General features: G+C 35.3%; 1 protein-coding gene across 5 annotated transcripts in view; it reads left to right on the top strand.

The window, feature by feature from the left end:
* LOC150107176 (uncharacterized) overlaps positions 1-8,544 on the top strand; it is a 163,567-nt gene extending 155,023 nt beyond the window's left edge. For all 5 annotated transcript variants that reach the window (XM_090391708.1, XM_090391710.1, XM_090391711.1 and 2 more), the window contains one exon: positions 1,512-8,544. In XM_090391708.1, the coding sequence (XP_090247834.1) occupies positions 1,512-7,342 (5,831 nt within the window). In that variant the 3' untranslated portion in view covers positions 7,343-8,544. The remainder of the gene's footprint in view (positions 1-1,511) is intronic.
* The last annotated feature ends 17,549 nt before the right edge of the window (positions 8,545-26,093 follow it).

The raw sequence follows: 26,093 nt of genomic DNA, 5'->3' as shown, positions 1-26,093 counted from the left end.
CAGAAAGAGGAGTTTATTAAAAACTCCTATATATTTTGCTCAGAGTAACATGAGCTGCAAGTAACATGAGCAACAAGCATATGCATGCTGTTTGACTCATTCTTGTGTTCATATTTTGAATGTTCCAAGCAATTCTTTTGCTCTCTTCCTGAATGATACTCATGTTAATGAGTGTAATATATATAGGTGTTTTTAATAAATTCAAATTTTCTTTACATATGTTAAACTGTTTTCAAAGTATTACTGTGAGACCTCAAAAAATTAATGTTGCAATAGACCAGAACTATCCTGGTAGTGACTCTTGCCATGATGCCAAGCATTATGAGCTATGAGGATATTTTACATGAAAACTTTTATTTTATTTTTTTTTTTTTCTATTTATATCATTTTTTTTGTGTAAAAATTTACTACATACTTCAGGCTGTTCATGTTTTGTTATATATATTTAAGTGATTCATTTCCAGTTTAATTTGACAGAGTTTGTTTGTTCTTCCATGTCTTTGTCAGCAGGTTGCTCAGTAATGATTAGTTGGTTTGTTTTCAGCATATAGTGTTAAATAACAATAAAAGTGATTAATTAGTTTTATTTATGCTGTAGAAGCATTTACAACCAGAATTGTTATATTAAAATAGCCTCGCTTATTGTTAAGGAAAATAAGTCCAGCAATATAAATTTTCCTCCCTTGAATTTTGTATGTTAATAAGGTTGGTGCCAGCAAAGGTTGGTCGATTGGTAGAGCCTCTGCTACTAATGGCTTCCAAAAAGATAAGCTAGTTTGAGCGCGGTTAGTAGTTGGAAGGGGACCAAGCATTCGATGCTGTTGGCACACTCTCCCTCGATGAGTCTTTGGACTACCTGGAGGTGTCACATAATAATAATAATAATGTTACTTGTCTTTGTTGCATTAAGTTTTTACATCTATAAAGAGAATATATTCTGGAAGAAAAAAAAAGAAATTTAAATATGAATGAATTTCACAGTTCTGACAAATGCACTGTAACACACTTCCCTGTGCACTATGAGAAGATGCCATTTCTGGTTGGATAATCTATTATCCAGTGTAGTAATCCATCTGTCTTCCTGCCCTTATTGGGCTGTACATTTTTTTAGTAATGAAATTCATAATTTTATTACTAAAAATAAATAAATTTTATTACATGCAAACACTTCTGTTGCTAGATAGTTGCATCCTACACTGTAGGACAAGGTGCTGTCTATCTTTTCATTTATCCAACCAACCAACCAAGGTCTTGGATAGGTTGGATGATGTGTATATTGAATAGTTTAGATTTTTTTTTCCTCCTTGTTATTAAACATTTTGTTACTTACCAACACTGAAAAATATTTAAAAAAAAAACACAAAAACTTTATCTTTTATTGTTTAGAATTCTAAAATTATTCTACTATAATTTAACTTTAATAATTTTCCATGTCTACATGGGGTTATGGTTTCTATAGATTGCTTTAGATATTCAAGAATTTTTTTTTAATAGTCATATTTTGTTTTCAGATAGAGAAGAAAAGAACAGTCATGATTTGCACAAAAGTGATTCAGACCAGTCATTTAATCAAACCCTTTCATTTATAACTGAAAGCCAACCCGTAGAAAACAGTTTGTGCACAGCACCTTCTCCTAGTAGCCTTCAGGTAATTCCAGTTGTTCCTGATAAAATTAAGTCTGAAATTTCTGAATCTACTTTGCATAATCATACTATGATTACTAATGAAGCAACTGAATATCTTGAATGTACGGTTGATATCTATGAAGATGAACAAAAAGAAAATAGCAGTGTTACTCCAACATCAAACTTCAATTCCAATGAATCTGTAATAATCAAAGAAGAAATAAGTATAGAACCTGATATTTATCCACTTGGTTATTATGAAAATGATGCAGACCCTACAAAAGATTATGCACATCTTAATGAAACATCAGAATTGGAGCATGAGAAGCAGCAGGAACACCAGAATCAATTTTCCAAGTTTTCTGTTCCTCTACCATCTGAACTGCATACAAGATGGAATCCTGATGTAGCAAAAGGACAGCCATCACAGAGGAGTTCAGAGCATAGTCAGTCACATTCTGGGCATGCCTGTACCAGTCACTTTGGAATGTACTCTTACTGGAATAAAGGAAATTCTAAGTCTTTGCCTTCTAAAGCTCCAGCTACTCCAGCTGGACAAAATGACAAACAAAAGTCTGATAATACATCATCAGAGATTCCAAATAGGCGTGGTGTACATTTGCATAGATGTAAATGTAGCCATGGAAAAAAGGAAAGTACATCTGATATTTTGAAACAAGTAATGAATAAGCCTTCAGTGCATAGTACAGGTAACCAGAGAGATAATGGTGTGTTCAGATCAAATGCTTTTGCTCCTGGAAATGAAAAGCATGTATCTGATGGGAACACTGTGTTCACCTGTGCTTCTTGTCCATTCAGTAGTGATGATGAAAGCAGTTTTCTTCTTCATTCTCGTTCTAAGCATAAATTAGATTTATGGTGTGCTGTTTGCGATAAATGTTTTGTTAGTGCAGAGCTTTTAGTTTCCCACATTAAGGATGCCAGTTGCAAAAGAGAGCCAACTACCTATCGGTGTGTGGTAAAAGGGTGTCAGTTTCAGACAACTAGTGGAAAGACATTTACACAACATTTAACATTCTGTTCAAAGGGTAGTCGGTTTATATTCTGTGTTGATTGTTCAAAACCCTTTTCCATGCCTTATTGTTTGATTCTGCATATGCAAGATGAATGTCTAAATAAAGGAAAAGGTAGTGACAATGATCTTTCTGTAATCAGTGAGAATACAAGTAATTTCCATGGTTTGGCATCAAGATCAAATTTTGCAACTAATTCTTTATGGTTCTCTTCAAAAGAAACCCAAAATAAATTGACACCTGGCAGAAGAATGACAGGTTCCACTTTCTCTAGAGGAGGGAGAACTGGAAGAAAAAATTATCAATTTGCAGATGATGGTGCTGATGGTAATCCAGATGATCCATTGTGGAGACCAGAACATTCCATATCTCAAGCAAAACCTGTGAACAAGCATGTTTGCTGCAGTAGTAGATTTTTTAGTAAGACTTCAACAACTATAGTGTACAGTTGTCCTTCTTGTGACCATTGTACTAATACCCAAAGAATGCTTCATGATCATATAGTAAATTCTCACAGAGATGTAAATGATAAGTGTTCAGTGTGTAAACTTAAAATCAGTGATAGAGATATGTTTATTGAGCATTTTAAGAATCATGAACAGTATCCCCATGAAAGTGACGTAGGCCGAGATGAAATATTAGAAGTTATTGATCTAGATAAAGAACAAGTTTCAGATATCGAAATAACCACTGATGATAGTCCCCAGGAAATATTTGATGAAAATGCTGATAAATATACTATACTTCGATTGCAAAAGACACAGCAAATAAAATATATCCCAAGGAAACCTGAAGAGGTAAAACTCCCCCAAGATTTAAAAATTATGATGGAAGTTGAAAACCTTAAGCATTTTTTTAAATGTATGATAGAAAACTGTACATACACGTCAGATATAGAATGTGATTTTTCATGTCACCTTCTTATTATGCATCAGAATGAGCAGACCCATTGTGTATACTGCTGCATTAAGTTTGATATTGATTTGCTTTCTGCACATATGTTGGAAGAACACAGTTCAAGAATATATCAATGTGGATTATGTTTTTATCGAGCATCTAGCAAAACCCATGTTCAGCTGCATCAGAAAAGATTACATACTGATCAGGTGTATGAAATTTATGTCTGTAGTAGGAATGAAAAATCTGGTTTAACACTCAAGAAAGATGTTCCAATTACAATTGATGCCAGCATAACATGGCCATATTCTTGTGGATATAGGAACTGCAAATTTCATACATTTGACTTGTCAGTATTCCAAAAACATAATGAAGATAAGCATAAAACTCTTGCAGTGTATTCTTGTTATTACTGTTTGGATCAGTTTCCATCTCTTAGCAAACTTCTTGAACATTATAAGATTCATTGGAACACTGTCTTCCAGTGTTCATATTGTCTTTATGGTGCAGATACAAAAGAAGACGTTGTCTTCCATATGTGTTCATATCATGCAGATAAGCCTTTGCAAGTATTTATTAAAGTTCCTCCAGATAATAAAGAATATGGTACTGCTGCATATGTTCTGTGTAGTTCAGAAATGCTGGAATTTAAACAAGAAACAACAGATGACGTTATGTTTAAAGTAATTCATGATGAAAAGAAGGTTGATTCTCTTTGCTTGCCAGATATACCAGTTCACAGAATTAAGCAGCCAAGTCCAATATGTAGTGAGGAGGAAGAGGAGGAGGACATAATTTGTATAGATGATATTTGTGATGAGGATGAGGATGATGCAGATGATATTGAAGTTTGGGATGCAAATGAAACTGAAGAATGCAGTGAGCTGATGCTCAATTTAGTGGAAGCTAAAGTTGATCTATTTTGTAATTTAGAAGGTTGTCAGTTGAAATTTGAAAATATCAAAACATATAAAAGCCATCTTAAACTTGTACATCATAAAAATTTAGTGTGCCCTTATTGTTCTATTGATCTAGAAGCTGACATAGAATTCTTTGATCACCTTAAATTTCATGTACCAGACATAAAATTTCCTAGAGATACACTATATTCACCCGAGAAAAATTTTCAGGAGAACGTAGTTATTGAAAATGCTGAGGTGATTACATCAGAAGATCAGGATCCTTCAATGTTACTTTCTCGGGCTGAAAAATATTCTGGAGCTGGAAATAGTGGTAATGAAAACAGTGGTGGAGTAGAATTTGTATGTGTGCTATGCTTTGCTGAGTTTTCATCAAAATATGACTTAAATGCACACCTCACAAATGTGCACAGAGTTCATCTTAAATATAAATGTTCCCATTGTAATAATTGTTCTGGTTGGAAACATGATGTAATAGAGCATATTAAGGTCTTACACCCAGGTAAAGAGATTAAAATTACAAATCTGTTTCCATCAACAATATCATCTGCAGCAGTCACTCATACATGTGCTTTCTGTGATTATGGCACTGTTGACAAACAGGCTATGAAAAATCATCTGTATGCAGAGTTACAGTATTTTCCTTTAGCTTGTATTCCATGTAGTTTTCAGTGCTGTTCAGAGAAAGAAATGGTTGATCACTTTACTATCTATCATACAGGCTCAGAAGTTAAGAATACTATAATTGTGAATCACAACATTGAAAAATGGGTTGAACAGTTCCTTACATCTAAAAGAAATTCACATCTTATGCAAATGTATAGCAAAGACCTTATTCCAGAAAGTGTTCCTTCTGTTAGACCAAACAGTGGGGACAGTCCCTTGCCATATCAGTGTACATTTTGTGAAAAACAATTTCCTAAATTCAATGCTGCAAAAGTGCATCTTTTTCGTCATATATCATACCAGCCAATAAGTTGTGGTTATTGTGAAAAGAGCTGTGTTACTGTTGCTTGTGTTAGAAAGCATATTTCTAAAAAACATTCTGGAAGTGGTGTTAGTTTTTCTAGAAATCCTATAGTACTTCTTGAGCAAATGATTGACCAAATTCTTAGGCAACAAAGAAGAAATTTCAGAAAACTTTCAGTGGGTATAGGACAGTATGTGTGTGCATATTGTTCATTGTCTGGTAACGTCCTGCGTGAAGTTGAGAGCCACTGCAGAGAGGTCCATGCATACAAACCTGTTAATGTGCTGACCAGACCATTAATTAATTCCAGTAGCAATATAAGTAATCTTACTCATCCAAAGAAGAATACAGATGGTCCAAATGGTGCAGGTGTCGGTGATGTTGAAAATAATATGATCAGAGCAGTAGCCCATACAGATGACAGTATGATTAAAGAAAAATATAGGGAAAATGCAAACTTGAGTATGAGTCATTCAAGTAGCTCTTCTTCATTGATAAAACCAAAATCAGAACCAGATTACTTGCCTGATAACAGAACGCTATCAAATCTTGATGTCTCATGGGCAAAAACACCAGGAGAACAGAGGTTCTCTTGGTACTGTCCTCCAGATTCTGAGAATGACCCCATGACAGAAAGCAGAAAGTATATTTGTGAACATTGTGGCTTTGGTTCTGAAACAATGCAAATCCAAAAAGACCACTGGAGAACTGAGCATCCCAGTGAAGATTTTAAAGTGAAAGCCTCTGAGGATACTTCCCTAACAGAAGAGGAAGAAGAAATGGTGAGATGTTTGTATTGTCCACAGACAATGAAATCCTCTACAATTAAAGATCACTTTGCTATAGAACATTCACATTTACCTCTAAAATATGTATCTTTAAAATCATATGGTGACAGCTTAGGAGTTTCAGATAATCAAAACAGAATTCACAATCCTTTGTTTACTGAAAGTAACCAGATGTACAACACTGGAGGCTATGTTGGCACAGCAGAAAGTAGAGATTCACTACTTCATCAGCAACTTGGCAAACTCTTTAAGTGCTCTCATTGTGAATATGAAGGTAATAGAGAACAAGAAATGATGAGCCATTGGCAAATTGAACATTCACACATAGGTAGCAATTTGGATAAAGTAACCAGTTTTTACCAAACTTTTGATTCTAAGACAGCTACTTGGCAAGCGACTTCTTCTAGTAATACAACTAGCAAGACTTCAAGTGGTCATAGTAAAGTATATTCATGTAATCTCTGCCACTACATTGGACGAAGAGCTGATTTACTAAGAAAACACATAAGAAAGTCTCATAATAAAACCTTTGCTTGCAGTTACTGTAGTCGTAGGTTTGGCTGCATGTATAATTTAAAGCGGCATGAAGTACAGGTGCATCGAGCAGAGCAGTCCATTTCTAATTCATCTGCAGTATTATCTCCTCTATCTTTGAAGACATCTGCAGAATCCATAAGTGATAACTCATTAACAGAGACTGATTCAAAAGAACCTTCTGATGGCTATTCTGATACCACTATTGTGGAAACTTCAAGTGTCCTTTCAGAGACTAGTAGAAGTGATGAACAGATGTTGCATGAAATAGACAGCAAAGAAAATATTTTAAGCAGCGTACAATGGATGGAAAATTGCGAGAAAGTGATACTTGCTTGTGATGAAGATGAACCTAATTCAAAAAAAAAGTGTTCAGAAGAAGGATTTTCCTTCTATAAGAAAATACCAGAACCCATAGATCTAGAAAAGTTGACAATTAATATGAATGTAGGGACTGGACAGACAATGAAACTACAACTTACATATTTGTCTCAGCTGTATAATTTTAATCCAACTGTGCGTGTGATTGATCTTAAAAAACAGATGTCTAATTTTATCCTTCCAAAATTCTAATAGCCATTCCACTTATGCATTTAATTTTCAAATTATCTGTATATAAAACACAATTATATTGGTGGGGATAAATATATTTGTGTGTGTGTGTGTGTGTGTGTGTGTGTGTGTGTGTGTGTGTGTGTGTGTGTGTGTGTGTGTGTGTGTGTGTGTGCATGCATACACACACACACACATGCTAATTTTGTGGCTTGCATGCTCTGTTTTGTAAGTTTGCTAACACTTTTCATGCAGTAGTTGCAATTTCTTATCCCTTATATAATCAATAAGAATACACAGAAAATCATTTGGTTTGTCTCAGTTATTTCTGGCATCATTCTAAATTAAATTTATTCACCTTGATTATGGTAACAGCTAACTTTAATTCACATATGACACTACACATGGATTTCTTATTGTTTCACAAGTCAGTTATTTTCCATAATTTTTAAAATTCACTCAAATTACTCATATTGCATGAAAACTTGAATTGTGGGAAGGTGATAAATTAAATTCTGAAATTACATTTTTAATTTTTTTGTAAATTTAATTATACTCATTAATATTTGCCTGAAATTTGAGATTACCATTACAAACTGCATTTTTATTTTTTTTGGCTGATGAAAAGCAAATGAGTGGGTATTATAATAGCTGTATTCTACCGTGCCTTGAGCATTATGTTGATTTGTTATATTTAAGCAAGTTTTCATCATTTATATATTAAAACAATAAACTTAAGATAGATTTTGGAAAAGTTTATGATATGCCCTTGTGTTACAATCAGCTCTCATTATAATGAGCTTATTTGAGCCAAAGAAATAGTTTGTTTATAGTGAAAAATTAGCTATAGCAATCCTGTAGAATAGATTTTATGCTGTGGGACTTTAGTAGAGACTCTTCATAGTCTGTTACTGTGAGTGTAGTTGCTATAATAATGCTTGCTGTGGTGAGAGTTGATTGTTAAAATGAATGAGCTCTGAAAAGATGAAATCAAAAATCTTTTGGTAGCATTTCATCTAGTATTTTATTTAAAATATTTATCAGAAGAGAAAGGAATCCAACAATAGAATACAATTTCATAAACATAGTTGTGGATAATTTATTTTGCTGATAATATAATCCTCGTTATTCAAGATGCTTCATAAGTTGGCTGATATGTTAAAGAAGTTAAATTATCAGGTTTTCTCTATTGATTGATAATAAAATGAGAAAGTATGTGCAAACAGTGTGCTATACCTACTTAATTCATTTAAATAGGATTCAGAGAAACACAAACACGTGTATCTCTTTTTCAAACTCATTTGAACGATAAAAGATATTGTTTTTGTAAAAGTAAAATAGGTTGAAAAAATCAAAATGCTATATCATTAAAAAGAGGATATCATCATCACTGCGTTAAAAAGGGATTGACTTTTTTTTGTGTCTGTTGTGAGAGAGAGAGAGACTAGATTTAATAGTCTGGAAAATTCTTTTTTTGTTAGGAATTGGATTCCATTTCCTTTATTTAAAAATGATGCACTTTGATTCTATCAATGCTTTTACATGACTTGCACTCAGAGATTTTTTTTTTTTTTTTTTTTTTTAAATTTCTCCATGTTTTCTTCTATATACTTTACTGTTTGGTCAATATAAGTTGGGATAGGAAGTGCAGTGATTTGCATGATCAGAGAACATGATGATGAAAACTTCATGACCACTGACTTGGAAGGTACTGGAATTCTCATGTTTAAGTTGCCATATGGAAATGAATACAGTTAACTCAGAATAGTAAACCTATAGGAATCATAGGAATAGTTTGCTGTAGTGAATTTCTTTCAAAATTGCATTGTGGCTATGGAGACTGTTGCAGTTTGATAGGGAAAGCTGACTGACTAACCACAATGTTTAATTTAATGCTTTATTTTGATATCAGGTAACCAAAAAGATTTGTGCGGTTTTTGGTAGAGGTTGCTGCAATGACTTGTTTTATTTTGTAGTGGTTTGCAGAACGCAATTTTTTATGTGCATCATAAGACACAGATACACATCAGTCAATTGGTGCACTCGAACTTGGTGTATACTCTTTTTCTGTTACTTTTTTAAAATGTCAGTTGAACCTGATGTAATTCATGCTTGTTTGCTTTATGAATTTAAACCCAGTTCGAAGGCTTTAGAAGTGTCCCAGTGTGACATTTGGAAAAGATGCTGTAGCAGAACATACTGTGCAGAAATGGTTTAAAAAATTTGTTTCTGGTGATGAATCACTTGAAAATGCACTATATTCAGGAAGAAGATTATTGATGAAAAAAAAAATTATGTGCCACTGTTGAAAATAATTCAAGATTTTCAAGAAAGTCAAGGACTTTCACAAATGTTTAAAGTGCGTGGTGAAACAATTCGTTTATGCTTGCATCAACTGGGAAAATCATGGAATCGAAGCAAAAATGGGTCTCACATGCATTATCAGATGACAATAAACTTCAAAAGCTATCAATTTGTTCTTCACTTCTTTCACTTCATAAAAATGAGCCATTTTTGAATTACTTACTCATTTGTGATTAAAAATGAATGATGTACTCTAACAGGAAGCAAACTTATCATTGGTTGTCACCAGATGATCCAGTTCTGTACACTTCAAAGGCACTGCTTCATCTCCAGAAGATTGTGCTTTGTGTGTGGAACTGATATTGTCCACTATGAGTTTCTCAATGCAACTCGAGCCTGTGCAGGATGCATTACTTCAGAAACAGCCAGGACTAGTTAATTGGAAGAAAGTGCTATTCTTACAGGACAACACAAAACCTCATACTGCAAAACTTACCTGAGCGAGAAGATTTATGTTAAAGAATGTGAGATACTTATCCACCATATTTTCCAACATTTCTTCAAGCAATGATTACTTTTTTTTTGGCCCTAGACAATCACATGCGAAATAGACAGTTCTGCAATAAAACAGAGATTGAAGTGGATGTTGCTAGGTTTATTACTTCTAAAGACAAAATGTTTTATAAAAGTGGAATTTACAAACTTGAATCTCATTGGAAAGAGTTGTAGATTGTGAAGGTGTTTATTTTAATGAATAAAACATTTTATGAAAATTTCTGTAGTTGTTTAATTTTTATTATGAAAATCCACATGAACTTTTTTGGTTACCTGATAATACTTTGTGAAGATAGTGCTAGCAGCAGTTATTTACTAAACAGAATAACTTCCTCATGTAGTTAGCACTAGTGCACTTTTCTGAAATTCTCAAAGCCAATGGAATTGTGGATTTTTATGTGGATCCAAGTTTTTAAATAAAAACTCGCTATAGCTGGTCCGTAGCAAACAAAAATAGTTATGATAAATTTTCTTTAAAATAATACAATGCTTGTGGAGCTTTGGTTGGTTAGTTATAATACTGTTTGCTTATGGTGAGAGTTAACTGTATCAGATGTCTTCATTATATAAACTATTGGCATTAGAAGTGGATATAATACCCATAAACTTATTAATTTTAAAGATCTGGTAACCACCAAATCCAAGAATTATGTTTATTATATGTTCAACTATGTTTAGAGAAAGCATACTGTAAAACACCTGAAAACAAAGCTATTTTACATGACGATTAGTCAACCAGAGATCAGGCCTTGTAAGTGCAGTATTATATTGGAAAAAAAAGTGTGAATTAAGTATATAGATATTTGTATGTGGCAGGGGGAGTGTAATAACCAGAGGAGTAGCCATAGAATATAATTCCAGCATTTCAGTGCTTCATTTAATATTTAAAGTATTTTGGCTCGTGTTTGTTGTAAGCATGGTCCTGTTCAAGTGAAGAGAATCTGGAAGAGCATATGCAAACAAATTCTTGCAGGCTGGAAAAACTGATATACAAAGCACCAGTATAGTAACTGAATTTTCTTATCATAATCTGCATTTCATAGGCTACGGGGATTTTTTTCATCTGAAGGTGAGTTAGTCTCATACAGAGGTGGCAGGATCCATTTGGAAACTTGGGTGTTTCATCATTCAAAATAGGCAAACCAGCAAGGAGACAGACATAATACATGGACCTCATAGCCTTAGTTACTTAGGCTGTAATTCTAAACAGCCATAAAGTTATGGTAGTCATATCACTGTCAAAGTTTCGTTTGAAAATTATTTGAATATCTTTGTTTAAAAGAAGTTGCACATACTCACCGACATTCCTTAGTTACCAAGAGTGTGCAGTTTTCTTTATTTTTTTTGGGAGGTATTCTAGGTGACTAGAATTTGGTCTCTCTCTCTCAAATATATGAATGCTTTAGCTTCCAAAGTAAACAGTAACTTAAGTAATAGTGATCCTTCAAATAACCAAACTCTCAGTGTTAAACTGATCTTGAATTAGTTAGCATATTGTGACTGACTATAGTGGATAGAATTTCCCCTCGCCTGAATATCTCACTTGTAGTTACTACTAAAATAAAAGCATTTATTATGAAAAAAAAAAAAAAAAGAAAAGCACTAAATTCACAAAAGGAATGATTAGTATTATTAAAAATTCAATAAGAAATTGCTTCTTTAACTACTATTTGCAATTCCTGTTTTCATGACAAACATATTTGTATTAGGATTGGGATTGTCTTTAGGTGGGAGATGAACTTCATTGCTCAGTATGAGACCATCATCTTGCTTATTGGAAGCCTGAAGTGGTTTGAAAAAATTTCATGTTTGATCTCTACAGTAGAGCAGCGTTTCTGGACTTGACAAAAATGAATAAAAATTAAAACATATACAGGGTGTTCGGGATAAATTTGACAGTTTCGTAAGGAAAAAGAAAATCTTCTTTGTATCTATTAAATTTAATGAATTGACAAAAAAACATTACAGGTAGAGTTAATTACAATACTATCAACAAGATTTACTCAAAATAACCACCATTAGCATCGATCACAGCTTCAATTCTGCTTCGGAACCTCGAACAAGCTGATGCTACAGTCTCCCTGGGAAGGGCCGCAAAAACTGTTTTAATTTTATCCATTAACTGGGCTTTTGTATTACTGGAAGTGCGATTGGTGTCTTTTTCAACTGCGCCCCATACAAAATAATCCATGGAGTTAAGGTCTGGGGAGTTTGGAGGCCAAACATTTGGACTGGTGAAGTCGTAGAAATTTTCAGACAACCATTTTTGACTTTTCCCAGAGGTGTGGCAAGGGGCCGAATCCTGCTGCCATACATACGGCCTACCATTGGCTACCCTTGTTATCCAGGGCTTGACTACAGTTAGCAACTCCACGAACAAAGCCCGAATTCCAATGCCAGGGTTCTTCAACACCTGTTCCTGCAGATTTGCGAGGAATTCTGCTGTACGAACGCAATCAGATCGTCTGCTAGGGATCTTTCTTCTTGCTACATCCTCGTAGTCACCATTGCAAGTCTCTAGTTCATGCCTGATTGTTTTTACTGTATTCAGGGAGCATTGGGCAGCAGTCGTAATATCCTTATTTTGATGGCGGGCACGAATCATCATGATACAAGTTATTCTCTTCCATGATTCAGGTGGGTTCCAGCTATCCATCCTTTCTGACATCTTGTATATGAATGAAGAAGGGTCCAAACTTTTAAATGAAGAGAAGTGTGTGTTAATACATGTAACTTACGGAAAAATATAATTAATTATAAATATGTCAAATTTATCCCGAACACCCTGTATATATATATATCAGTGGTGTCAGGTGCCCATTTAGGTTAGGTGTGCTGTTATATGGCTTATGCAACCTGCGCTATCAAATTCATGTCAATCTGACCGTATTATTGCATTTTTATTGACGTATGAAAGTTTTAAGAGCGCATAGCGCATCAGTGGTCATCTTAATTGGTCCAATGTAATTAATTGTAGGATAACTTTGAATACTTTATCAATTAATATAATTTTAAATATGGAAAGCATAAAGGTCAAATGAACAATAGCTATGCTTCATGTGTACCGTTTATGTGAGAAGCACAAAGGATTTTGCACTTCATGGTGAGATTAGATTATCATTGGCAAATACTAGAGTGAGACACAAATAATTTGAATTTTGATATGATTTTTAAATACAGCAATGGAATACACACAGAAATCAGAAAAAAGTAATAACTTGGGAAATTAATTATTTTTCCAGATTGAACCAAAGAAGGGCCGAAATAACTTGTTTTACTTACTTATTTATACACAAATAAATTATATTCTTGGTTTCATCCTTTATCCAAGTGTAAGCAAACAAAGTTTGCACGTGAAGCCTTGTATACTTCTGTATACGAGGCTTCACGTGCACAGAGGGCTGGCCTCGTACACAGAGGCTAATGACTTTAAATCAGTTGTTTTGTATCCGATAATGCAAAGCACATATCCTTACAGACATGTCTAATGATATGCATTATGGGGAAGGGCCACTACCCAGACCACTTTTGACCTTTATTGAAGTCACATCAGTGCGAGCCAGACCCAGAACTGAAAACTGCTGGAGTGTTAAGAATTTGGCCTGTATCACCTGTATTACTTATTTATGTATGTCTGTTCAAAGATCTCAAAGGTGTCTGTATTTGTGACCACACACCCGAGCTATTAATGTGAATGGGATGCAAAGTTTACACGTCAAAAAGGGTCCTCTTCATGAAGCATTAATATATTGTGTTTAATTTTAGGAATCACGTGAAGCCAGGAAACGAATAGGGAAGTCTTTAACAGGAATAAATGCAAAAATATAATATTGTGATGTTGCTATTCCATGAGTGTGCACAACACACCTAGCACACTCTGAATATGTCTTTGATATATATATAAAATTAATAAAAATGGAGAGAAAATCCTTGGCCCATCCATGGTATGAACCTTTCATGGGTGGGAGCTACATATATTTAAAAAAAAAAAAAAAAAGGGATTCAGTCACACCCATCTGACACTTCCAGCTGCATGAATTATAAGTGATATTTGTATGTTTTCAAGTATCAGTTTTAGCTTTTGTTATATTATACAGTTACTGAACCAGGATTTGTAATTTACAAATGTTGATTTTGAATTGATGTACCCACTGCATAGATTATTTGGGGAACAAAGGGAGAGACAACTCATAGTCTAGGATCTTTTCTAAGGGTGCATGCACCCAGACACATTGCACAAAGAGAGATAAATACTTTGTCTTCTTGAAAAGCTATTTAAAACAATGCCTACCATAAAAACAGCAGGTTCATTAATTTCCCGAAAGCAGTCATTTTTCCTATGCTATATCAGATTCTTGACATGTTCCTCAAGGGGTGTGCTTTACACTGATATTACTACATGATTAAGTAGCTTTCTAACAACAGTTTTTCTTCTTAGTCATGAAGATACTTCATGTGTAAACTTTGTCTTCATACTCTGAAACCAAGTGAAAAACTTTCTGCAGCTATCTCTGATCCAGAGTATTTTAATAAGGTGATACACCTATTTTGCTGTTTGTATATGGAAAATATATGACTTCTGCATTATTCAACCTCAGTGTCTTTCTGGATAGTCATCCTTCTCATAATACATAACAATATATATATGTCTGAAAGGAAGTGTACTTTGCATTATGATATACAAATTCCTGATAAGAAGTCAGCAGCCTCTATATACAAGTTACTTAGTTATGATAACATACCATACTTCATGCATAACTGTTTCTTACACTTGGGTAAAGGATTGAACAAGGCTGTAATTTAGTTGTTTTTTTAAATTGAACTGCTATTTGTCAGGACTCCAATGTTATCACATCTTACATTTTGGTTACATCAATCCCATTTGGTTCTCAGTCTTTTCTTGCCATAAGGCCTCTGTTTTGCTTGCATTGCTTAAGGATAAAAACTAGAAAATTAGGATAAGACCTCCATGTATAGCCCTTAAGAATGTGGAGAACTAGTGAAGACTTTTGACCCAGTGTCTGGTCATCTTATGGTGCATACCATTATTAGTATCCCCTTGGATATTGAATGAATGAGGACAGGCTGAAATTTGAGATTTAGTTTTTATTTATATAATAGCTGACTAAATTGCATTCTGCATTGGCTTAAATCAAAATGATGGTATGCTATAAGGCAGGCATGGGCAATCTTTCCTAGTTCGGGGGTCAAATTATCATTCTGTCTCCAAGTCAAGGGCTGGACCAAATTATTAAATAAAATAAATTAATATTAAATGAATTAAAACAAGTTGCTACTTCATATTTCATTTATTTATAATATAATGAACAACATAACAATTTAATGTGAAGATTGGCCTTGTACTTCAACTACGAGACTATCAATATTGACGTTAATATTACTTAAGGATAATTGCATAGAATTTTCGAGGTTTTCATCTGTTATTCTTGTCTGAATTTTTGATTTATTGTATTTCATCCTCAAAAAATACTGTTCACACATATATGTGCTGCCGAAAAGACAAATGGTTTTTCTTGAAAAGGCATGTAAATTTGTATATTTTTTTCCCACCAAATAAAATTTATAAAAATCCATCAAAGCAATGATGTTAAATTGTGATTTTAGCACTAAATCTGCCTGAAGCTCAATAAGTTCCATCTGTAAGTTTTCTGGCACATTATTTACATCAGCATCCATTGGACGAGCAAATATAGCAAATGTGGAGTCTTTGTTTTTGAAGTCGGCAAACCTTGTATCAAATTGCTCTGTTAGTGCCTTCAGTTCATCTCCATAACAATTATAAGGGATATTTTTATGAGTTGCTAGAGTAGGAAAATGATAACAATTTTTAGCTCTTATCTGACTTTCCAACAATCTTAGTTTATTACAAAAAGCTTTGACATGTCTATGCAGTTCATGAACCAATTGTCCTTGTTTTTGCAATTTAAGATTCAGTTCATTTAGGTATCCGGTGACATCTACAAGGAATGCTAAATCACACACCCACTCATCATCTTTTACTTGGTTAATTATGTTTCCTTTTATGTCCATGAAATTTGCAATGTCTTGTTTCAGATCATAAAATTGTTTTAACATTTTACCTTTACTCAACCACCTCACTTCGCAATAATAAGACACATCTTCATAATCTGAAAATAGGTCTGCCAAATACTCCTTAAATTGGCAGTGATTAAGTGCACGTGACCTAATAAAGTTAATACTGGCTACTACAACTTCCATAACATTTATGAATTTAATCGATTTTGCACACAGATTTTGTTGGTGGATAATGCAGTGAAAATTTGCTAAATTTTCCGGATGGATCTGTAGTTCTATTGCTCTTTCATGAACTATTCCAATAAATCCCTTCTGTGCATCAACCATTGCAGGGGCTCCATCAGTGCATATGCCAGATAGTGAACTCCATTTAAGCCCAAATCTCTCGAAGACTGTGTTGACTGTTTCAAATATATCTTCACCAGTAGTTGTTCCTTTTAACGGCTGAAACGCCAATAATTCTTCTGTGATGTTGAAATCCGCATCAACTCCTTGAATAAATTTTGCTAGTTGTGTTGTATCAGAGGCATCGGTGCTGTCATCCAAAGCAATTGAAAATGCTTCCAATCTAGCAATCTTCTCTTTTAAACTTTTTTTGATATCATCAGCCATAATTTCTATCCGTCGGACAACAGTATGTCTCGACAAACGAATATTCTCGAAGTCTTTTTTTCTTTTCAGGACATATTATATTTGCAACATCCAGCAGACATTTTTGATAAATTCTCCTTCACCAAACGACTTAGAATGCTTAGCGATTTTTTCGCTTATCGCAAAGCTGGCTTTGACAATGCTGTGGTGCTGCGTTCTTTGCTTGTTGAACATTTGCTGCTGGGTATCCAAGTTCTTCAACTTCTGTATTTCATCTTTTCGTAGTTGTCCATCAATTTTTGGGTGATCCACATGTCTCGAAGTAAAGTGTCTCTTCAAGTTGTATTCTTTATTGACAGATACGGATTCGTTGCACAGCAAACATACAGGCAAACCTTTATTCAGAATAAAATAATAATCCTCCGTCCAGTTGTTTTGAAATTGACGATTCTCTGCATCTACTTTTCTTTTTTTTTTTGCAATAACCCCTAACATTGTCCCAAATTTATAAGCAATATTCAGAACAGTCAAGCAAATATGTCTTCTACACCACAGGCACTGAACAGAACACAACATCAACGCAGGCACCGAATAAAATACAACATCAATGTAGGCACTGAACAAAGCACAACACCAACGCAAGTACCGAACTGACACGTTCACACACGCCGCTAGTCAAAGTGAGAAAGAGACCTTGGTTGGAGAAAACATAGTGTGTTTTCAAGTCATACGATGTCAGCTTAATGTGAGTTAGTAGAACACACCATGTTTTCTCCCACCATGAATCAGACAAACTTCGCTGAAATAGATTAGGGCTGGGGGTTACCCATATGTGCTATAAGGTATGTTATGTTTATGGTATGCTGAACATCTAGTCAAAAATGAAACCTGATTTTCAAAAGTTCATAGGCTACTTTATTATAAGATGCTCTAGCAAGTTTGGTGTGTGTGTGTGGGGGGGGGGGACATGATAATTGAGTAAACATCGATGCCTTTCATCATGTTGTTGTATACCTAACCATGGAGGAAACTTTATTCAATGTATGCTGATGAAGTTAATTTTAAAAATGTCTAAATTAAATGAAATTGTTAAAACTTTGAATTTTGTGGTAACTTCATGCTTTTTACTGATCAGTATATATATACATATATATATATATATACCAACTTTGGCCAAACAGATATCGATCGAGTTATGCATTGAAGAACATAGACGTCAGTTACAGGAGAACGCTAGCCAGTGCTTTGTTGAATATATATATATATATATATATATATATACACACACACACTAACTTTCCATGATGTTTACAATTATTTCCTCTATGTTTTACTGGTTATTTCTTTTTAATGTGCACCTGAAGAAGGCTGATACAAGCTGAAAATAGTTGTGCTATTAAACTTTGTTTTCATTTTTCTCGGTTTCTAGTCATTCAATATTTAATATATATATATATATATATATATATATATAGCATTGAGTGTTCCTGTATAAACATAGATGTTAAATGAAATACACCGGTTTTCTCCTTTCCTGAAGACACAAGTATTATGACTGTAGAAACTGTTACCAGCAATGCAGTTATGAAATGCCACAAGGGCATTACAATAGGCATGCTGAATGCTGGGTAGTAATTGTGAAAAGAGGCAAGTCTTTACTGTTGTTACACTAAACAGTACCATTAACCCATTGGTGAAGTTATTATGATAGCTCATTATTTCTCTTTCAAAGATTACCATAACTAAGAAAAATGAAGAACTGTGTAACATTTTCTATGAATTATTCTTGACTTCCCATTATTTTCTGTGAAACAAGTAAAAAAAAAAAAAAAGAAGACATTGCATATCATATAGAGTCATTTGCGAGGAATGCATGTATATTAAGTGAGTTGGTTTGAAACAAGTTATAGTATTCATAGTCATCAAATACTTTGCTAGCACAGAGAATTTAAAAAGGATACCTGTCCTATCTTAATGGTACATAAGGCTGAGATCCTAGTTTTCCATGCTTCTATGCTGTTTTTTATATTTATATATTTATATATATATAATGCCATGTGTGGGCTGGGATCAAGAGCAAATTAAATCTGGTGATATTCAGACAGAAGTTGTAGTCCTTATGGAAAGAAGGCTACTCCATAGAACTGAGGTAGATGGAGAAGCAGGTTTGGTGAGTCAGCACCTCAACGATAAGAGGATGTTGGACAGCTGTTGCTCATGTTGCTGTGGGATTAGCAGAAATGGATATGATGGATGCCATTTCTGTTGAATGTTGCCCATATCTAGAAGAGACACAATGTGGAAATTGATTGTCTGTGAGACAGTGACTGAAAAGTGTGTGAGAGGGGTTGTAGATAAACCAAACTGTCCTCTTCTAAATAGCTTCAAGAATTTTTAGTTTCACCATCCCAAATGTTAGAGTAGTATTCCAAGCAAGGTTAGGCAGATTTGGGATGTCTACAGAGTAAGTAGGTGAACAGAAGGAAAGTAATGTCTTGAGTGTAAATATACTTAGATTTTAATCTGAAGAGAGAGAGAGAACGCCCTCAACCATTACAGCGAACAGTCCAAGAGAAAGCTGGCAATCCAATTACAAAGGGAGGGAGGCAGTTGTTGAAGAATCTTCATTGAAAACCCTAGCCTTGGGGATGTCATGTGCATCAGCAAAAGTTTCTCTAAATCTTTCTATGGCACTTGTCTAGAAGAGTGATGTAATTGAGGAGATCTGCTGCAGATCTTTATTGGCAAAGTCCATATATGTGGTTACTGATTAGTTGAGAGTTGTCCAGTTATTGAAGAGGTTGATTGTTGATGTCTTTCACCATTACTTCAGACAGTGCTGAGGTGTGAGCAACAGGGCAATAGCTTGATGGCAGACACTTATTTCCCCACTCCCTTTTTTTTAAATTGGCTGTATTCAAGCTTGTTTCCCTGTTTGTAGGTTGCATACCAGCTGACTATAACACAGTGTACAGGTGATGAAGAATGGCTGTAAATTCAGGAGCACAACTGATTGGATACCATCAGAATGAGAAGGCTTAATTGGTATCTAGGTTGTTCAGGATTCTTCTGATACTTTCTGCCATAAAGACATCACAGGAAGCATGTGATGCATTGCTCCATGTAAATGTGGCGATTTGCCTTGATCATCTATGAAAGAGTTAAATGAGGAGAATAATGATGCTAGGAGGTCAGCACAGATGGACATCAGTTGAGTCCAACAGCTTTTGGGGGGCACTAGAGTTATATGGTTTTAGTCTGTTAGTAATCTCCACAGGCCAAGAAGTGACCTTCTTAAGGAGCCTATGGAGTTTTCTAATTTGTGAGTTGGTGGGATTGTATTCAATGGGGAGGTAAGTAGCTCGATCTAATAGTAAAGCCTTAAGCTTACCTGTGTAGTCATTATGATTGAGTACCACAGTGGCGTTCCCCTTATCTGCTTTGGTGATAACTATTTCTTTGTTTTTCTTCAATTCCTGTAGAGACTTGTATTCACTAAAAGATATGTTGGTTTTTGGTGGTTTTGCTTTTGTGAGAACACAGGCTACATCCAATCTAATATCATTGGCGATGTGGTTTGGAAGGTAGGGAATCCCACGTTCAATCTGGATCATTAATTCCTTGGCCAGTAATTTCCTAGGGGCAATGGCGAAGTTGTGACCACGTGACAGAGCGTTGAGTGCTTCAGGCTTCAAGATGACTGAAGAAAGGTTAACTATAGTGTTGGTTTGGACGTCAAGTTCTTTTTTAATTTATCAAACTTGATGATATGTCGACTCTGTATTTGTTCGAATTCTTTATTTGTGCAGTGCACGAGACATCATGTAGAATTGACCAAAGTTCGTGATTTAGCGTATTTGAAAGCTCATTCTCTAGCGCTAAAATAGCTCTGGAAAAAAGAGAAAAACAATAGTCTCCCCTTCCTAGACACACTAGTCACCCGCCAACTTGATGGAACCTTGGTTTTCTCCGTTTATAGAAAACCCACCCATACAGGCAGATACATTCACCAATAATCCCCCCCCCCCCTCACAACAATATGGAGTTATTTAGACACTATTCAACAGGGCAAAACTAATCTGTTCAAATGACCAAGCCCTAACTACTGAATTAAATCACATCCTTAACACTTTCTCAGCCAATGGCTACCCCCTCCCCTAAAAAAAAAAAAATCCAAAAAATACTAAAACCAGTTATCCACAACTCACCTCCCCCTTCACAAAAAAGATTACTCTAAATCCATCACCATTCCTTACATCTGAGGCACCTCAGAAAAAATCAACAAAATCCTAAAAAAACATGACTTGACTGACCTCTTGTTACAGACCATATAGAAAATTGGCATCCCTTATCTGCTCCACTAAAGACCAACCACTTCCCCTAGACCCACCTGTTGTATACCAGGTCCCTTGCAGCTGTAAATTGTCTTACTTTGGCCAAACAGGCAGGACAGCAAATATCAGAATCTCAGAACACAAGGACTACATTCGATCTCACCAGTACAGCCACTCTGGGTTTGCAGACCATGCTCTGGATACTCACCACAGTAATACACTGCAGCGTTCAAATATGAAAGACTATTCATGGAATCAACCTCAGCCCTTAGGAACATGCCAAACCTCAACAAATTTGGATGCATGAAACTGCCCCAAATTTGGGAAACATATATCAGAAGAACTTCAGTCCAAAGGCCAAGAACACCTAATATAGCCTGGCAGGGGGCACCATCAGGATTTTAGGAAAATGGTAGCTTCCTCGCTTCATTTCTCATTTGCTATTATGTAGTACTTACATGTACGTGTCTTTATCTTAAGTTCCCATGAAGATGGCAACGTGACGTTGCCGAAATATCGGAAAGTATATTTTAAAGTTGATTTAATTTATATTTCTAGTGTATGCTGTCAATTCCTTAAGTATTTAGTCATCAATTTTGAATAGAGTGAGGAATTGAAGTCTCTTGTTCCAACATGGATAATTTCTGTAACAAGATTGCAGCATTATCTGGATTACAATAGGCTGTGTTCTTTCTCCTATGTTGTTTAACCTCTAAACCGAAAATATCTTCCAAGAATTAGCAGAATTTAAAGGAGTCAACATAGGCGGCAGAAACATAAACAATTTAAGATAGCAGACAATGCAGTACTGCTGGCTGAAAACAAAAAAGATCTTCAAAACTTACCAGACACTGAAACTAAGTGAAGAATATGGACTTAATTTCAACTTCAAAAAAACCAAAACCATGCTGGTAAAAGAGAAAGAGGGAAAACACCCAATATAAATATTAAGATCAGAGGAAATATCTTAGATCAAGTAGAGAGTTATATATATATATATTTGTGTCAACTAATTACAAAGAATGGAAAGTGTGATAAGCAAATATATAAATAGATAAAGAAGGATAGAAATTGCTAGATCAACCTTCATTAGCATGAAAAACATTCTGACCTCAAGGGAAATTCACACAAAAGCAAGATTTAGGTTGTCCAAATGCTACGTATGGTCAGCAATGTTTAATATGGAGCAGAAACCTGGACAATATCAAAATATTGTGAAAATAAACTAAAAGCCCCTGAAATGTGGATCTTCAGAAGAATCCTTAGTCCCATGGACTGCCAAAAAAAAAAAAAAAACTAATTTAGAGATGATTGGAGAAGAAAGAACTGTTGAAATCCATTAAGAAAAAGGAAAACTTAGTATGCGACCTACCTTGGTCACATACTAAGGCATGAATCCCGACAAAAAAACACTTTTACATGGAATGATACAAGGAAAAAAGAAGAGGAAGACAAAGAACAGATTGGATGGGAAATATCAAGGACTAGACCTTTTTGTCTTATAAAGAATGTAAGAGAGAAGCACAAAACTGTACATGGTGGAAGCTCGTGGTAGTCAACCTGGAAGGAGATAACACCTGACAAAACATGTATGATAAGCTGTTTTTTTCTTTGAATATCCTGGCACACTTTTTGAAAAAAAATCATGGCTTGCATATTTGGTGGGAATTTTGAATAGTGGGGAATTGAAGTCTCTTGTTCTAACATGGATAATTTCTGTAACAAGATTGCAGCATTATCTGAGATGAATGGTTTGCTTTAAGTCATTGCTTATAGCAAATACCTCAGCTTCTCTTCAGTTTAATTCAACAGAGGAAGCCAGCTAAAATTGTGGACATTAAATATCCCAAGGAGGTTGACTTTATTGGGTGGTTGGATTGCAGTAAATCAAGCCTCAAAAATAAGTCAAATAGAATGATTTTCAGAATTGAGGAAGCAGTAGAGACATTGGTTGACGAACATGTTTTTGCCAAACATTGAGCCTAACAGCATTATTGTAATGGACAATGCACCTTACCATTCTGCCCGATTGGAAAATGTGCCATCTCAGGCGACATGCAAAAAGGACATTCAGAAGTAGCTGAAGGAAAAGGGAATTGGTTTAACTTCTGATATGGTGAAAACAGAACTATTGAACTTGGTAGCAAATGGCAAGAGTCAGTTTCAAAAAAATTGCATTGACAGTATTGGCAAACAGAAAGGACATACAGTTATTCGTCTTCCACCATACCATTGTGAACCGAACCCCATGGAACTCATCTGGGCACAAATTAAGGGGCATGTTGCAGCTAAAAATACAACTTTCAAAATTTCAGATGTTGAAAGACTGGTCATGGAAGGATTTCAAAAAATTACTGAGTGCACATGGAAAAGTTGCATAACCCATTTTATTGAAGAAGAAGAAAAATTCTGGGCCCAATGATGGATGAGGTGGTGGGAAACACGTGTTTCCTGGTAGGTGACAGCTCTGAATCTTTATTTAGTGAAGATGCACAATCTGATGATACTATCCACAGTTTGAGTGGTGTTGAGCTTCCTCATTAAATTAATGAAGGGATAAGAGTGTTTATGTATTTATTATTATAATAAAATATGTCATGTTTGGAAATGTGCATTGTGATAAGTGAAATTCACTTCATAACGTAAACAATCACTACTTATCTTAAGCCAGTTTATAATAAACTATTTGACATCTACTTTGTTACACCAATCAGTTAATTCCAGAAAATCCAAAGGCGCACAGTCGTATAGAGTCATCTTGGCCATGTAATTTCATATTAGCAATCATTAATGTCATGTTATACATAGAATGGTGTGATTCAGGCAGTGATGGCTTTTAGAGGATTTTCTATGCATGTGCTTAGTTACAAACGCGATGACACGCTTCACTGTTGCCATAGTAACAGCGAACTAATATCCTGCTACCTTCGGAAGCACTATGGCCTGTAGTATATTTCTTTATTTCCGAGATAACCTGAAAAAGAGTATAAGTACATAAACCTTCATCAGTATATCATTTACAACTTTCTACACATACAACCACGTGTATAACATTCATATAGCAGCACTCAGCATTTGAAATGTTCCCCTTTTACCTTCATGCATGCCTGAAGTCTGTCAGACCACATATCAATGGTGGCACCCACAACATTCAATGAAAATATTACCACTGCTCATTCAAAATCTGCCTCCAGGCTGGCAATGCTAACGTGTCGACTACTCTCTCTCTCAAGCTCTGACCACAATTTAAGTCCAATGGATTCAGATCAGGCACATTTGCCTCCAAACACTGTTGTGTGGTCCTCGCCATGTGTGCAGGGTCTGAGTTCTGTTGGAAGGTCCACTGACTATTGCAAAACAAGGTGTTGTTCAAGGCCGTACCATATGTTAAAGTATGGTACGGCCTTACAGTGTCTTGATACATTTTGGCAGAAGTTTTGACTCCTTTCTCGCAGAAATGCAACTTGGATACCCCTCTGATATCCCCCCAAACCATTACTGATGCAGGGGGGGTGATGATTTCTCTGAATCCTGGGTACTATGGCACATGCTGTGACCATTTGGGGCATATACCCAATCATTTTGGCACTTAATGATTCTTCAATGGTGAAACTCTTCTCATCTGTGAAGAAGATACCTCTGTGGCTGTTGTTCACATACTGCCAGAGAAATGCCTTTGATTCTATCACTCGCTGCCGCATAAGTTGTGGTGTTAGGAAGTGTCAGTAGATCGACGGTATGCTCTCTCACCCCCAGGTCATCGGTTAGTGCATGTGACATCATTCCCTGCAAAACGCTCATCTCTTGCAACATCACATTCTGCATACTCACAGGATTATAGTAGAGGCATGCTTCACAGCCCTCACAAGCTGTTGCATCCTAACACAGCATAGTCGACCTGTTGTTTGGAAGTCAGATATGTCTTTTGTATAACAATTCATTTATTATAATGATTAATAGTCCACTACACAAACATCATACCGATTCTGAGTGCTTTTAGCTGTTGAAAATAACAGGCAGCTACATTCCAACTTTGTGAAGTGCTATTACAGCTACGCAGTGTTACAGCTATGTGGCTAGCTAACTCTCTCTCTCTATTGATAAACACACAAATACTGGCTATGCACAGCACCATTAACAGAACTGGGCTCGCAAAATTCAGTGGGCAGCATGGAGGTGTGCAGAAGTTATAACGGTATTCATGGCAAGACTGTGTATAATCAAATGTGTTTCTATAAATTAATTCTTTTTAAAACGATACAAACTTCATGCAATTTGTTCAGGTCTGATAAGATCTGCCTGAGGCTTAGCCAGATTAGTAAACAGTTCATTTATTTTTTGCTTTTTTGTGTGAAGTGCTGGCACTCCACCAGGATATGAAAAATGGTGAGATGACTGTTGCGTTTTCTGCACATTGGCAGGGATCATCAGTCCTCAGTAAATAAGAAATGTAAGATGATTGTGACCTATTCAGAGCCTACCAAGAACAATTTCCTCTCTTCGGTTTGTATGTTGACTAGACTGCCAGTACTTACTACCATTGGGCAATTAGCTTTGATCTTATCTTATAAACTGTCTGCAGTTGATATATGAGATTGTCAAACAGTATGTTGAAAAGGTATGACCTGATCTAGCAGCTGTATGTGCAGTCTCATTTTCCTTAATCCCAATGTGGCTGGGAACAAAGCACAACACACATCAAAATTGAGGGAGTTTATTTTGTATAATAGTTGTAAAATCTCCCAAATCAATGGAAGTGGATTTTACGAAGGATAGGAGATACCTTGCAAAGAATGTAGTGAATCTGTACAAATGATACGTTTTTGGTAGTGGTTTTCTTTTAGATGCATAAGCACCTAATGGCATGCAACTTTGGTGAATGGATGCCCTGCAAGCAATAAATGTGCTCAGAAATGGAATACCAGGGTTAT

This window comes from Typopeltis vanoorti, chromosome 4 (assembly GCF_054136105.1).
Source record: "Typopeltis vanoorti isolate ZY-2024b chromosome 4, IOZ_Tvanoo_1.0, whole genome shotgun sequence".
Lineage (NCBI taxonomy): Eukaryota > Metazoa > Arthropoda > Arachnida > Uropygi > Thelyphonidae > Typopeltis > Typopeltis vanoorti.
This window is presented reverse-complemented; position numbering and strand designations above follow the sequence as displayed.